Genomic DNA, 16,171 nt, shown 5'->3' with positions numbered 1-16,171 from the left:
TTTGGTTGGTCTATGTATGAATTGGCAGACCCGATCGACAGCAAATGCCAAATCTAGACGAGTGAGTGACAAGTGTTGGAGTGAGCCAACCGTGCTGCGGTATAGAGATGGGTCTTTAATAGGATCACCCGTGAATGCTGACAAAACTGAGGATGATGACATAGGAGATGTGATTGGCTTTGCATCCACTATGTTGGTTTTGTATATAGGTCTCTAATATACCGCTATTGGGAGAGCAAGAGACCAGCCTTCACGGGTAGGACTTCAACTCCAAGAAAGTAGTATAGATTTCCCAAGTCTTTAACCGCAAAATCAATGCATAAAAGCTGTAATAGTTCATCAATGACAGTAGGAACTGAATAAACGATGATAATATCATCAACGTAGATTAGTAAATACATAGTCACGACTGCTGTGTGATAGATGAACAAAGAGGAATCAGCTTTGGAACCAGTGCAACCAAGCTTGAGTAATTGTCCACTAAGGCGAGAAAATTAGGCACGGGGTGCCTGTTTTAGACCATAAATTGCCTTATGCAATTTGCAAATGTGTTGAGGATGATTTGGGTGGATGAAGCCCGGTGATTGTGCCATATAGACATCTTCAGTCAAGATACCATGAAAAAATGCATTCTAAATGTCGATTTGCTTGATTGACTAGCCTGCAGAGTATGCAATTGACAAAATAGTTCATATAGTAGTCGATTTTACCATAGGACTATAAGTCTCACCATAGTCTACACCCGCATTTTAATGAAATCCCTTCGCAACCAGCCATGCCATGTAGCGTTTTACAGAGCCATCAACCTTTCTGTTGAGTTTAACAACCCATTTGCAGCCTACAACATTCTTAGCTGCCATTGGAGGAACAAAAGAATATGTGTGGTTTTTGAGCAAGGTGATGAGTGCCAAATATTGTGTATTTGGACCCCTTGATTTGCACTAGTCAGACCTTTAGCCTTGTTATTTTCTGATGTTTTGGTTAGTTTTTGTGTTTTTCTGTTTCTGTAGGTCAATAAAAGAGGAATGACAAATTTCATAAGGAAATGACTGGAAATTCGGAGGTCCTAAAAAGTCGATCGATCGAACTTAAAAATCGATCGATCGAAACTTTACCCGAAGTCGATCGATCGAAATTTTCCAGAACCTGCTTTTGCAGAGCGCGCTAGAACGCCCAATCAGAAGCTCCTCCATGACAAAAAGCAGCTCTCCATCTGATTTTGTTTGGCTAGTTTGACTTCGTAGCCTTTTTGACTTGAGTAATTAAGCCCTTAGGGATGTTTTTACATCTAGTGCCCTAAAACCATCTGGTTTGGGAGTCACTGGCCCAACACTCATTACATGAGTCAATTAGAAAGCTTGATGGAGTCAAGCATTGCACAGCCGACACAAAAATAATAAATAAACAATAATAAACGTAAGATAAGCCTTGGTTATTTGATGGAAGTCCTACGAATTTTTGGATATATGTGCTTTGAGGAAAATCGAAACCCCATGACTCTTTGTTATTCACACCTTACACTTTTGAACATGTGTTGTCTCAATTTTCCATCTATGAGTTGATCGATTTTTGATAACATGATAATATGATATACATTTTGTTAAATATACTCATGATGTGTGAACCATGTGTTTGAATGATGATTTTTGCTCAATTGATAGTTCAGTACTTCAATGTTTGTGGGTATCATTTCTGACAAACCCTCACGAGACTTCACTCGTCCACTAGGGAGTCCTAGGGGTTTAAAAGGCTTGTTGCATATGCTAAATGCAATCGTTTCTCCCACGAAAGAGGACTTATGTTTCATGCTTTGATGTTGTTTTCCATTTTGTTTTTGCTAAGAGACTAGCAAAATGTAAGTTTGGGGGTATTTGATGAGTGCCAAATATTGTGTATTTGGACCCCTTGATTTGTACTAGTCAGACCTTTAACCTTGTTATTTTTTGATGTTTTGGTTAGTTTTTCTGTTTTTCTGTTTCTGTAGGTCAATAAGAGAGGAATGACAAATTTCATAAGGAAATGACTGAAAATTCGGAGGTCCTGAAAAGTCGATCGATCGAATTTAAAAATCGATCGATCGAAACTTTGCCCGAAGTCGATCGATCGAAATTTCTCAGAACCCGCTTTTGCAGAGCGCGCCAGAACGCCCAATCAGAAGCTCCTCCATGACAAAAAGCAGCTGTCCCTTTGATTTTCGTAGCAGAACACGCTGGTTTCGTGTTTTTGGTTGTCTCTAGCAAGAGAGGAACCCTAGAGGAGGGTAGAGGAGTCATTCTACATGGGTTTCTAGCCCTAGTTTTCTTCTATAAAAGCCATAGCCATGCCTCCTTGTAGGAAGAGGGAGAGAACAGTAGATAGGTTTAATTTCGTGCATTTTGTAGTGTATTTCAGTAGCTTTTGTTCTCAGAAACTTCCTCTTTGTAAATCTTTTCTTTTATTTCCATGGTTGTTCTTCATTTTCTTGTGGTGTTCTTAGTCATGGAAGGCTAGTAACCTCAACTAAGGTTGAGGATGAAACCTTTCAACTGATGACACTCACACTCTTGTTGTACCACTTGCATATTTAATGATATATCATATTTGTTGTTCAAGTTCCATTTATTTAATGCTTTATCTTTTGCAATGAATGTGGTTAGTGGTGAAAATAGGACATTTGATGTGTTTCAACCGATGGATACATTATTTTATCGGTTTGAATGATGATATCCATTGTGATTGAATTGGTACTCTTTGTGATTTGTCTTTGTGTTAGATTCATTTAATGGTTCTAGGGTTTATGGTTGAGAAACTTGAATGACACCCTAAGCTTAATGTTCTTTGGGTGTTCAAGTGGAAACCAAGAGTGTGAGTTGTTGGATTTGGTTGGGTGGATTCCTTAGCCTTAGTTCCTTTTAATTTGTATATTTCATTCCATCTCTTTTATTTAGTTTTTTGTTCTTGAATCAATCCTCAAACCTTTAGAACTAGGTTAAAATGAAGTTGATTAAACAAGACACTAATGTTTGACCATTTCCCTGTGGGATCGACTTCGCACTTGCATAACACTATATTGCAAAACGATTCGTGCACTTGCGAATAACATATTAAAATTTGCACATCACAAGGCATTGAACTCAACTTGCATTATAATGCGCCATTCATTGATCTTGACAGCATTAGAGAAGCAAGTATGTTCTATAAGTGCAGATTCTGATAGTAAGGCCCGAGGGAGAGGATATCTGATCATGCCATCTGGGAGTTGCTGTAGCTGTCTAACATTATTCTGAGATCTTGTTCGCATACGGTGTAGTCTAGGAGGTGCCGAGTCCAGAGATTAGACAAGAGGAACATATGGCTCTGCATGAGTTGAAGAAGAGCTAGTAGGAGATTGAAATATGCTAGAATTAGTAGGTAAAGGTAAGGGGTTTAGAGGAGTAGAACCCGAGACACTTATAGGGTTTATTGGAAGAGATAATGAGCTGTCAGAGGGAGGAGTTGGAGTAGATGGAATTCACTGTGATGAGTTTTGGACAAATGGAAAAACAATTTCATGAAAAACCGCATGACAAGAGATATACATACGATTGGATTCATGATGATAACATTTGTAGCCATTATGATGTGAGCTATAATCGAAGAAGACGCATTGTTTGGATCAGAGAGAATTTATGTGAATTGTATGGTCCAAGATTAGGAAAGCAAGCATATCCAAACACTTTTAGGAAATTATATCAAGGCCCGAGAGAAGAGTTTTTCAAAATGAGAGATATTTTTCAACAAAAGAGTAGGCAACCGGTCTATCAAATAACATGAAGTGAGACAAGCTTCACCCCATCTCACTAAGGTTGTGTCAATGAGATGTCGATGTTTCATTTCAACGCACCCTTGCTGTTGATGTGTGGGAGGGCAAAATAAACGATAAATAATTCCAATTAATTGAAAATATTTATTGAGGTTGCGATACTCGCCACCCCAATCAGTTTACACACTTTTAATTTTAGCATTGAGTAATCATTCAATCATGGTTTGAAACTTGATAAATACGGACATAATATCAAATTTAGATTGAATAGGACAAACACAAGTAAACCGACTAAATGCATCAATAAAAGAAACATAATAGTGATTGCCATTAACAGAAAGAGTTGGGGAACGACCCCAAACATCTTAATAAAATAGTTCTAAAGGATTATAAATACTTGTAGTTGAAATTGAAAATGACAATTGATGACCCTTGGCCTAGGGGTAGGCAGTGCAGGGTTGTAGTGCCTTATGATTGGAGACTGGAGGTTGTAACGGGATAGAACAAGATTGACAATCCGAAAGGCTGGATGTCTCAATTGTTTGTGTCAACAATGTGATGTAGTCCTCTCACCAACAAGTGCCTGAGGGGTTGATGAATGCATATGCGAAGAAAAGAATTGGTAGAGGTCATTGTTAAGTTGGCCTGAGTGGAATTGAGTCCCGGTCTAGCAATTCTTGATAACAAAGTGAGAAGAATCAAACTCAAAGAAAACAGAATTATCAAGAGCAAATTGACATACTAAAAGGAGATTTCTGCACATTAGGGGAACATGAAGTAAATGTTTCAGAAGGAATTTGTGACGAGAGATAGATAGAGATGTAGAACCAGAATATTTAATAGACAAACATGTACCATTGCCTATGCGAATCTGATCTTGGCCAGTGTATTCCTCTGAAGACAGGTTAAAATTTTGTAAATCATTGGTGATGTGATGCATGACACCAGTATCTGAATACCAATTTTCCTTAGAGGGTAGCGATGGAGAAGAGAAATACGCTTGAGGATTTGGTGCAGCTAAAGCTGGATTGGGACGTTGATAGCACCTAGGAGCAATATGGCCAATCTTTTCACAAAGTTGGCAAATAGGTCGAGAAGGGGATGCTAGATCTTGTGAGAAGTAGGAGCCATAGCCGCGACCATTGGATGGAGAGCCTCTCCCACGGTAAGAGTTGAGGCCACCAAAGGAAGATCCAGGGCCACGAGGCATGGGAGCCCAAGCAAAAAAATGAGTTGTTGGCAGTGTTGGCTCATTGGAGGAAAGGTGATGTTTAATCCTCACCTCATGGGCAAGTAGATGACCATATAATTCATCTAAGGATAGGGGATCCAACCGAGTGGTTATTTTTTTTTTGATAGGTAAATAACGAAATAGCATTAAAAGCGTAAAGGCGCCTCAAAGCATACACGGAGTATACAAAAAGGACACCAAAACAAAACAAAAAAGAGAGCAAAGAAAGAAACCCGAAAAACCTAAGAAAAATTACTTTAAATCCCCATTCTCTTGTCTCTAAACCTGCTAGATCCCACACCTCTAGCATCGAAATTGATCGAGCATTCTAAATTCTTGACCTCTCTATTCATTTTTTTTCTACGGAGTAGATACCGAGTTCTGCCCCTCATCCACTAATGTCAAGAAATCTAGAAAACCCTCCTCAGACCTCATATAAGAAATCCCCATCATGCTAAAACACAACTTAGCATCTTTCACTGCCTTGGTGTGAACAACCCCACCCTCCAGGCCATCCCCCGACAAATTCTCACCCAACTTGCACTGTTTATCCCTCCAAGACATCCCAGGTAGAAACTGGGGAGAACACTCAACCACCGAGGAGAACGGTCTTGGAGGAGGCACAGCCCAATTATACCCACCAAAAAAGTCCTTCTGCGACGAATTCGGGAATAGAGGGCCCTGACCACGATCCACGCTAAAACACGAACCCGGACCCGGACCCGAATCCTGGGCAGTGCCCACCGCCAACTCCAGAGCAAGCCCACCGCACATAACCACCTTTTCCTTAGTGACCAGAGCCACCAGATGAGAAGCCTTTGGCGAAGGAGCAGAACAGTTCCCAGCGAAAGGAAAGAACTTAACCTTGCGTTGATAGGAGAGCAAAAGCTCAAGCGACAGAGAGAGAGAACCCATCGCCATTGCCTGAGAAGAAAGCAAGGTAAGCTTCGGCCGACTCCCATTTTGTCGAGACCATGCAAGAGCAGACGCCGCTGAGGCCGGCCGCTGAAAACGACGACTCCGGAAGAAAGAGAGGGTTGTGAACATTACCCAACCTCATGCTCGAACCCAAATTCGAAACCCGCCTCAAAGCCTCACAAGGAACCAGCGACCGCACGGGCCTCGACCTCACAACAGCCCCCTCAGCTATGGGCTTACGCGAGTTTGCCCCAACCCGCCTTGGAGTAAATTTACACATTTTAAGTCTTAGGTCGGCCAGAAAACCAGCCCTTCGAAAAAGCCCAACATAGGGCTTAGAGCCCAAACCCTTTGAAGACCCACAAGCCCGAGAGAGAGACTTTTTTGAATTAACCCGAGAAGTAGACTTGGTGAAGCGTCGTAGGAGCACCAAGATCTGATTCAACACGTCAAGTATGCTATCCCACCGCAGAGAAACATCAGCCTCAACGACATCTTCCCTAGACACGCAAGCCGTCCTACTGCCAAAATCTCAAGAACTGGAACGTTCAGCGGTCCGGAGGACCTTACCCAATGGATCAAGTGCCTGTTTCTCCAGAACCGGACAATCCGGTTCCTCGTGGTGAGACCCCCCACGAGGATCCAGGGTCTGACCCATCGGTCGGCAACCCAAAACCAAAGCACCAGTAGCTGCCGAGCGAACCACTTCCGCAAACGACAGAAATCCTGACTCCTTACCCATCTTAAAGGTCGTCGGAGGACCACCTGCAGACGGAGACCCTACCTTGGCACCAAAAAAAGCCAAGGCTTTGCTCAACTCCCCAGAGACACGGCCCCAACCCCGCCCATCGCGACCTTCAGGGAAGCAAACCCGCCCTTTCCGACCTCCCATGGCAAAGACCACAACCTCCAAGAATTGACCGGATCTATTTTCACCTAACTGAGTGAAAGTAGCCGAAGAACCCTCCTTAAACGTTTTAACGAGGTCCTCGACCTCTGGATGACCCAAAACCTCTTCCACCACAGACAGCAACCAAGCAGAGCATTCAGACCCCAAAACAGCAAACCCAGAGAACCCTTTCCTCTTTAACGAGTGGTTATAGAGGTAACAAACGGATCATACTCTGATCCGAGACCAGCAATAAGGTAGGACACACTTTCAAAGTCATTCAAATGATGTCCGGCAACAGCTAGGTCGTCACTCATTGCTTTAATAAACTGAAAATATTCAGTAATGGAGGAATTACCTTTCTTAGATGTGACAAGTTGGTAGTGGATCTGCATGACACGAGATCGTGCTTGAGAAGCAAACATGGAGACTAATGTTGTCCAGAGATTATGGGCAGTAGCACATCCTACGGCATAGACGACGAGGGGCTCTGTGAGCGTGGAGATCAACACGTTGAGAATCATTTGGTCCCATTGACACAAGGCAAGGAAATCCGGGTTTGTCATGGTTAAGGGTGCACCAACATCAATGCTAGTGTTCGGGATGGTTTGAGCTAGAGGTTGAGAAGTGCCGTCTAGGAGGCCATACGCATCTTGGCTTTTGATGTAAGCTAGAATCTGAGTTCTCTAATTGGTGAAGTTGTTGTTGGAGAGTTTAATATTCCAGTTGTAGTTCATGTTGGGGACAGTGAAGATAGCATTAGAAAAGGAAGGATTGGAAGAGGACTGTTTCACGGATTGAGTTGGTGATGAAGCGGCGGAAGGAGTGGAACCGGACATATTGATGGAAAAAAAAAAAAGAAAAAAAAAAAGAAAAGAAAAAAAGGAGACGTTAGTCTATGAGGGGCTCTAATACCACGTAGGAACTCCAATACTTTATTGATAAATCAGTATTCTCTCTTGCTCATCTAAGTCAGCTTGTATTGATGTATATATAGAGATTACAAGATAACATTATTTCTAGTTCGGATATAACCTAGAGAGATAACACTAAATCTGATACAAACCTAGACAAGATTCTGATTACAACTAGAACTATTCATATTAAACTTATTTACTCTTCCTTATCAACCAGATGCTTTATCAAGAGATTCACTAGGACTCTTAAGTACGATAGACATACTAGAAGTCTGTTGTGCGTTAATAGTATAAAATCCGGTATTTTCATATCTATTGTTTATTGTGTGTTTAGATGATGTGTCACTATCTCATTGGAGACTGCAAAAGTTGAGTTTTGCAGCCCATCCATATTAAAGGGGTTCTCATATGCAAAATAATAAGGAACTTATCACTCTTCTTTAATATATATATATATATATATATATATATATATATATATATCGAATTCAATTTAAATGAAAATAGAATTATCATATTTATAGGATTTCATTACAATTTTTAGTTACTAAGAGCACAAGGAGCAGCTTCCCTAAGTCTCATTCTTTTCTCTAGATGTAGAAAAAACTCTTAAAAAAATCACTTGAATCAGATTCACTTGTTGTTCCCTCTAGATCTAGGAAAGTAAAAGTAATTCACTTAACATTATTTTAATATAAAAACGAGGTTTAGTTCTCTAAATTGAGAAAAAGTTTAAGGAAAGCTGTTGCTAGTATTCTGACCAATCAAATCAAAAGATTGTAAACCTGCAATAGCCCAAATTATATATATAATATATTAATAATGATACTTAATCTCCTAGCCTTAACTCCCTAGTTTCTTTCAATGAGTAATTCCACACACCAATCTATTTTAACAGTCTCCACCCTATTACCTTCTCACAATCTTCTTGTTCTTGATGAGAACATGAGCAAGACTCTCACCTTCCTAAGCTCCATTAACTCAACTAAAACCTCGGCCAATTTAAAGGAAGCCAAGTCCTTTACCCTTTGTGATATCTGATATCATCATATCAGCTTAATTATGTGGAACATTTAACTCCAAGGAAGTAACCATCATACTTAATATATATAGCAGATGTAGACTAGGCATGGTCTGATGATAATTGCAATGCAATTAACCATGCTTCATAAAAACAACATGATTATCCATAACATTTATCAGACAAAGTTACATTCTCATATGTCTGGCTATTACTGCAACAACAACAGTATTTCACAATAGAGACTACATATTCTATAATACTAGATGAGAAACAAGAAAACAAATCTAAGATCTGTTTGTTTCAAAATAAAACATTCTCCGGAGGATATTTCCATATTTCCTGGGTCTAGTGCAACTGAAAATTTTTACTCAAAGAAAAAAATTGAACAGAAGTCATTTCCCCGGAAAGTAATTGGCCCAAGGGCAGTGAGAAGGAGCGATTCAAACTAGTGAAACAAACAGGATCCTAATGAATTCTGCTGATACCTCCTCATACACCACAACAAGCTCTATGTCCCTATATTTAATTCAAAACTAATAACCAGACCTAAATTAAAATGAGATTTACAATGAAGAATATGTCCTCAACAGCTGAATTTCAAAGTACAAGCAATATAGGTTAACAAACTTAAGATTCTCTTGGTCGAAACATATAGTAATATTGCCCAAAATCCAAAATATTCCTAATTTTCCACCAACTTAAACCAATTGCAGGGTACAAATTGTACTCCACAAACAAAACTATCCAGATTGCGGAATTACGGTAGAAAGGCTGTGATGCAAAGAACTAAATATCACAAATTTAAACTAAAAAGAATATTATACACTACAAAATTGGCACCAGTTTCCAAGCACGAAGACAACCAAATGCATAACTTATTGAAATTGATTAATACGAACAACCCAAAAAAGTACAATTCAGCAATAAACACTCTTATACACTAATCAAAACACAAAAAGTAGTCAAGAATCTCATTATCCTCACAAAGAGAAATGGACTCTTTCCAAAACAATATCTACATTTTTAACAACCTAATGCTCAATGAAAAAGATTTTCAAAATCAAATTTGACAATAATTTACCATCATGCGCCACGGCTAGCCCTTTGTGCCCTCCTACGCTCATAATCAGCATCATCCGTGGGCAATTCATACCGACAAACAGGGCATGTATTCCTAATCCCCAGCCACGGTACAATGCAGTCACGGTGGTATCGATGGGCACAGGGTAACAGCTTACCTTGTTCCCCAACATTCATGTCATCCTTACAAACTGCACAAAGCGCATTGTTATTGTCGACATCCTCCTGAGTCATAACCACCCAGGGCAAATTCTGAACCACAGATTTGGAAGCCGGAGGCTTTCCTGTTATATCATAATCAGCAAATTGCCCAAACAACATCTCATACTCCGCATCCGCATTATGAATATAATCCTCATGATCACCAAAATAAGGTTCACCATCATCATCCAATCCCGGGTTCGTCTCCAAATTGTTAGCATTCAACAAAACTTCCCACCCCAGATTCTCCAACCCTCCAACTCTCACTACACTCCCTTCCTCTTCGGGACCAATTACCTGTGAAACCAAGACCGAGACTGATCTCTCATCCTCAGCTTCGACGAACATGCTAAGAAACTCTCTCTCATCGACCCGACCGTCCACTTCCTCCCACTCGAAGTCTTCATTGGCCTCCCTGTGATTCTCCAATTGAAAAGAATCCCAACAGAGAGGAACGTTCACGCTTGTATCATCGTCATTATCACCCTCAAGTACATGATCCAACTCACCATAATAATCATCGTTCTCCGATTGCAAATCAATCCCCAAAACGAGGTCGTTCTCATCCTCGTCTGAATCATCGGATCCGAACCCAGCAAGCCAAACGCGTTCCGCCGCGCACACCGTGGACCGTGGCTCACCGGATTCAGACCTCGAAACCCTCCGCCCCACAAAAAATCCATCATCATCATCATCATAAGCAGTGGAAGCGGCACCACCCCCACCACCACAGTTTTCAACCATAAAACCACAATTATCGTTCTCGTCCCCATCCAAACAATGTCTCTCTACCCCAAACCCTAAATCTAGCCCTAGCCCTAAATCGAGCTCCAACCCATCAATACCCACATCGAGATTCCCCTCAATAACCCCAAAAACTGAATCGCTAAGGGCTTCGCCCACCAAATGGGCGTCACCCATTACCTGGGACTGCTCGACGCGTTGCTGGAACAGATCCATCACGAAATTCACCTGGTTCTCGCGGCCGTAGAGGTCGGCAGCGTTGGCAATCGAATCTATGTCGGAAACGGCGTCGTCCTCTTCAAGGGATCGAATCAGGACCGTTGATCTGCGGGTTGGGTAGAGATCGTTCCGAGGAAATTGGGGATCGGAGGAGAAGAGGTGGTCGGAAAGGTTAGACCAGTAGGGGAGGGAGTCTAGGGTTGTTAGGGTTTGGTGAGGGTCGTCGTTGGGTTCTGAGTCGAGGAGGTTAAGGTAGGAGGAGACCTCCGCCATATTATTTGTTTTAACTTTCAAAGGTTTGGTTTTCTCAGGTGGTCGTGGAGGTACAGGTAGTGCTGTGCATTTTTAGGAGGTAAAGGTGTAGATTTACGAAAAGAGTAATACGCTCCACGTTGTTTTCTGGTGTAGACTTTTCTCATTCGGTGGGGACTGGGGGGGAGGGGGGGGGTGGGGGGGGGGTTCAGGGGTTTTTTGGCCATTTCGCGCAAGTTTTAGCAAATGTGTTCCGTAATCGGAGGGAAAAGTCTTCACCATGGTTCGTTATATCGAACGGCCTGGCACATGCCACGTGTATAAAATTTTGAGTTTGAGACGACAAAAACCACTGCTCCCAAAAAGCACTCAGAACCCCGATGCCCGACAAAACCAGCGACCTCCGACGGTTATCTCTGGTGCGCTCACCCTTGCAATATTATTATTATTATTATTATTATATCACCCTCTCCTAGAAGCATAAGCATCGTTAAACTTCCAATCTCAGAGACATCCCGGCGCCCGAAAGCGATTCGTCAAGAACGGCAATTGTGACGTTTCTGCAGAATGCGGAGGCAGGCACAAGAGCTTTCAGAGGATAATTTCGTGGTCGTGAATTTGGCCATATTTTTAGTAATCATAGATCAAAGAGAATGGGGTTTGCTAGATACTATCTGACATGGCTTAATTAGGAGATCTTATTCTTGATAGTGCCCTGCCTGCCCTGTCGTGTTTGAATTGGGTTTTGGGTTTAATTTGTAAAAAGGAATGGGGGTTTTTACTTCTTATTGAAAAATGACTCCATTTTCGGTACGTAGGAGCTTCACCAGCATATAATATGTTCGTAGAAATCACTCAACGACCCCCTCTGTTCTTCACTTACCACTCTTCTAGTTCTAGAAAAGGACTAAACTCAAGTTTCTAATGGTGTTAACATGGTGGCCCACGAATTTTTACTTCTAAACTCAAATAGTGAAGGATCCTCTTAGTGGTGCTTTTCTCGGTTCATTCTAAAAACAACATATCAATGTTTAGTCATGCCATGTCATATGTTCGTCCACACATAGGGTAGACATGGCATGTGCGTTATATCAGATTGGACTGAATAGAATGCTCTCCATCTCTACCAAGAACTATCCCACATCTTCGATCTTAGAGGAAATATTGCAGGAATATTTCCTAAATGAGTAGAATAATTTGGAATTAATAAAATAAAGAAGAACACTTTGAAAATTTTAGTAAAAGTCCATTTTTCAGTCTTCGTTTCAAACTGGGAGGTTTGTTTCAAACGGGTCTTTGAAGTTTGAAATGTACAGAAAAAGTTTTCCGAGTTTCTGAGAGGTCCATCCTTTATTCGTTCCAAGCTGGTTCGAACTGGAATGTTCCCAAGAACTCTGTTCTAAGTTAGTTCGAGTGGAGGGTGTTTGGAGCTTGGTCGTGAGGTTCGTTCCAAATGTATTTCAAGTTAGTTTGAACATTAAGTTTTTCCACATGGACGTCTGAACAGAGTTTTGGCAGTTCGAACGAGCAATTCCAAAGAGGTGCGTACTAAGTGCATTCCAAATCATTCCGAACGGAACTGTGTTATGGTACACAGTTCGAACGGGAATTTTTCAATTTTCGAATTGCGTGTGTTTTTGAAGGATTTATGGGGGTTTTATGAGAGGGGTGTTCGAATTGGGATTTTATCAGTTTCGAACAGCAAACCACAAAGACGACTATATAAGGACTAAAATCAAATTTTCAGCTCATTTCTCTCAAATTTCACAATCATCTGTCTCTCTCATTTCTCTCATAGGGTTTGAGACCAAACCTTAGGGACTTGATTCAAAGAAGTTTCCTACGCCAATTCTAACACTAGAAACGAGATTCTTGGTGTTAGAACTATAATTTCACCGATCAATTTGAGATAAATCCATTAACCCTGCTTTTCTTCAAGTTAAGTTACATTTCCAAATTTGATAGGATTTTGTAAGGCTTCTGCATATCGGAGGGTTCTAAGTTTGGGTAAAGCTTCGGGTTAGAGTTTTGTGGACCGAAACTTCAATTTCATCGTTTCATTCAAGGTAAGACCCAAACTCTATGTGTTTCTAAGTTGTTGTGTATAATTGTGGTTTCTAGTTATAAACCTTAGAGTTCCTCTATGGTTTGATTTAATTAGATAATGGGTAGAGTAAAATGAACCATAGATGTAACACCCCAAAAAAATAATTAGGGTTAAGAGTGCGCTAGTATTGACCTAGGATATTTGGAGTTGGGATAAGTGTATTATTTTGAACTTTTGTAAATTTTGGGTCTTATCTAGGACTGGTAATTTTTGACACGATTCGCGAATCTGACACGAACACGACAAAAAATTATAGGATTTGAGTTTAGGTTAATCGGATTATGTTCCTAAACGGGTCAACCCACTTGACTTGTGGGTTGACCTGCCATCCCTTTAAAAAAAGAGTAATGTTTCTTACACAATTTTTGTACAACTTTTACACAACTCTAACAACTTTTTTTTAAAATCAGCCATTGAATATTTAGGACCCACATGTTGGAAAACAAATCCAATGGTTGATCATAACAAAAAGTAGTTAGAGTTGTGCAAAAGTTGTGTGAGAGTTGTGTAAGAAACATTACTCTTAAAAAAAAACACGCACACGAAACCTCTTAAGTCCTAACCTAACATCATTTCACATTTTCTAATTTTCACACCTCCTAACCCTTTAGTGGCACTATCCAAGATTCCAACTCCAAGTCCAACTTGTCTCCACCTCTACCACTCTCCAGACTCCAACGCCGCCCGTGAGGACGTGGCTCGTGACACCTCTTGGTTGATTCTATTGACCTTGCAGATAGAGAGCACTTCATTATTCTTGGTTATGATGGCCTCTAGGGATATGTGTTCAATTTATAGTTCTTCATATTGACACCTCTAGATTATTATTTTCACTTCTATATTCGGATCTTCTTGTTTGGATTCTATTATTATGACAGGTCATTTTGGGTCGTGTCAACCCGGCACTACCCGTTAACTAAACAAATCAGTAGCGTCGTGTCGTTCGGGTTACCCAACAAATTAACATGTCGTGTTTGGATTTAGGGTGCCAACCTGTTTAACTAATTATGTCGGGTTTAAATTGACCTTAACAGGCCTGTTTAACTAATCATGTCGGGTTTAAGTTGACCTTAACAGGTTGGCGGGTCAACCTGAACCCGACATGCCAACCAGTTTTGCTTGCCCTAGTCTCACCAACAATTGGTCGAATGTTCGATTAGAGTTTATTTACTTATCAATTATTAAATTAAGAAAATTCTTTTTTTTTTGTTAAATATTATTTAGCCCCCCTAAACAAATGGTTATTCATGATGTAACACCATGAACTGACAACTCACATGATATAGTCCTCTAAACTACCAATTTGATATGATTTAGCTCACTCCATTAGTCTTGACCGTTATCTTGGATGAAAAATCAGATTTGACCAAAATGTTTCGAAAATACACTTATTTTGACCATTGAAAAACCAAAATTACTCTTTGTATTTATTAATAGTAGAAAAATATTTTTTTAAAAAATAAAAATAAAAACAAAAACAAAAAAAATCTATTTTTTTTAAAAAATAAAATAAAATTTAAGGATAAATGCAAAATCATTCTTTGTGGTTGGTCGAATTTACAAATTGCTCGTAATGGAATAAAAAATAATTTGGAAGTCCTCGGGATAGACTGAAATAACAATTTAGTCTCTACAATCAAATTTCGTCAAAGCACTTGACAGATTCATTAGTGTACCACATGTCAATGATAACACATGTCACTATTTTTTTTTTTTTTTTTAAATATGAATAAAAATATAAATCTATAAAATTAAAAACTTAACAAATTAATTTTTGGGATAAATGCAAAATCAGTTTGTGGTTGACCTAAATCATAAATCACTTCTTGAGGTATAAAAAATAATTCAGATATTCTCGGGGCAAGCCAAAATAACAATTTAGTCTCTCTAGTCAAATTTCATCAAAACACTTGACAGATTCCATTAGTGTATCATGTCATCGACAATAGAATAATGACATGTGTCATTCTTAATAAAAAATAAAAATAAAAAAACATATTACCATATTAAAATATAATATATAAAACCTAAAAATTTAGAACTTAAAAATTATTTTTAAATAAAAATGAAAAAGCAAGGGGGCGGCTGCTAGAGGTGGTGCCGGCCACCTTTGGGTGACTCTTCGCCACCTCAGGCACATGGGGGTGTCAGCGCGCCACCCTCGACCCCATCTAGCCACCCCTATGCGCCTGGGATGTCGGCGCACCACCTAGAGGTGGCCTCTGGGGGTGGCTTGCAGGCTACCCCATTGTTTTTTCAATTTTTTTTTTCTTTTTTAAAAAATTAACAAGTTAAAAAATATTTTTTTTTATCCCCACAAGGGTAAAATTGGTATAACCAAGTCAAATTGGCCACATGCCACGCACGTGGCCAGTCTTCTGTCCAAGAAGACAGAATCTCCTACGAAAGTGTCTATGTTATATCAAATTGATAGTTTAGAGAACCATATCATGTGAGTTGTCAATTCATAGTGTTACATTACAAACTGTTGTTAGTTCAAGGGGCTCAATAATATTTAATCATTTTCTTTTGTAAATTAATAACACAAGTATATCTTTCTTTTTCTTTTTTTTTCTTTTTTTTGTTAAAAGATCACTCATTATGTGTCAAATACCATTATTGTAAATTGGAATTATATATACTTTTATTATTTAAAAATTATGATTATTGGGTTATGACAGAACCACGTTAAATTCTAGTGTTTCTTTCTTTATTCCACTTTATCTTTATTTTTGTATTTGATTATCTTTTTTTTCATTGTATCAGAGCCAACAACTAATGCTAGTGTTGGATCCCAAATGTTCCTGT

General features: G+C 39.6%; 1 protein-coding gene across 1 annotated transcript; it reads right to left on the bottom strand.

Annotated features, from left to right (window-relative positions):
• Positions 1-9,627: 9,627 nt before the first annotated feature.
• On the bottom strand, positions 9,628-11,403 carry LOC133866764 (uncharacterized). The gene has a single exon (XM_062303394.1). It carries the CDS (start codon positions 11,275-11,277, stop codon positions 9,844-9,846), a length of 1,434 nt encoding a protein of 477 aa, XP_062159378.1. The 5' UTR covers positions 11,278-11,403; the 3' UTR covers positions 9,628-9,843.
• Between the last annotated feature and the right edge of the window lie 4,768 nt (positions 11,404-16,171).

The sequence above is a fragment of the Alnus glutinosa genome, chromosome 4, assembly GCF_958979055.1.
Source record: "Alnus glutinosa chromosome 4, dhAlnGlut1.1, whole genome shotgun sequence".
Lineage (NCBI taxonomy): Eukaryota > Viridiplantae > Streptophyta > Magnoliopsida > Fagales > Betulaceae > Alnus > Alnus glutinosa.
This window is presented reverse-complemented; position numbering and strand designations above follow the sequence as displayed.

Excerpts from the sequence above, each read along its gene's own strand:
- LOC133866764 (XM_062303394.1), bottom strand. The coding sequence starts at position 11,277 with ATGGCGGAGGTCTCCTCCTACCTTAACCTCCTCGACTCAGAACCCAAC.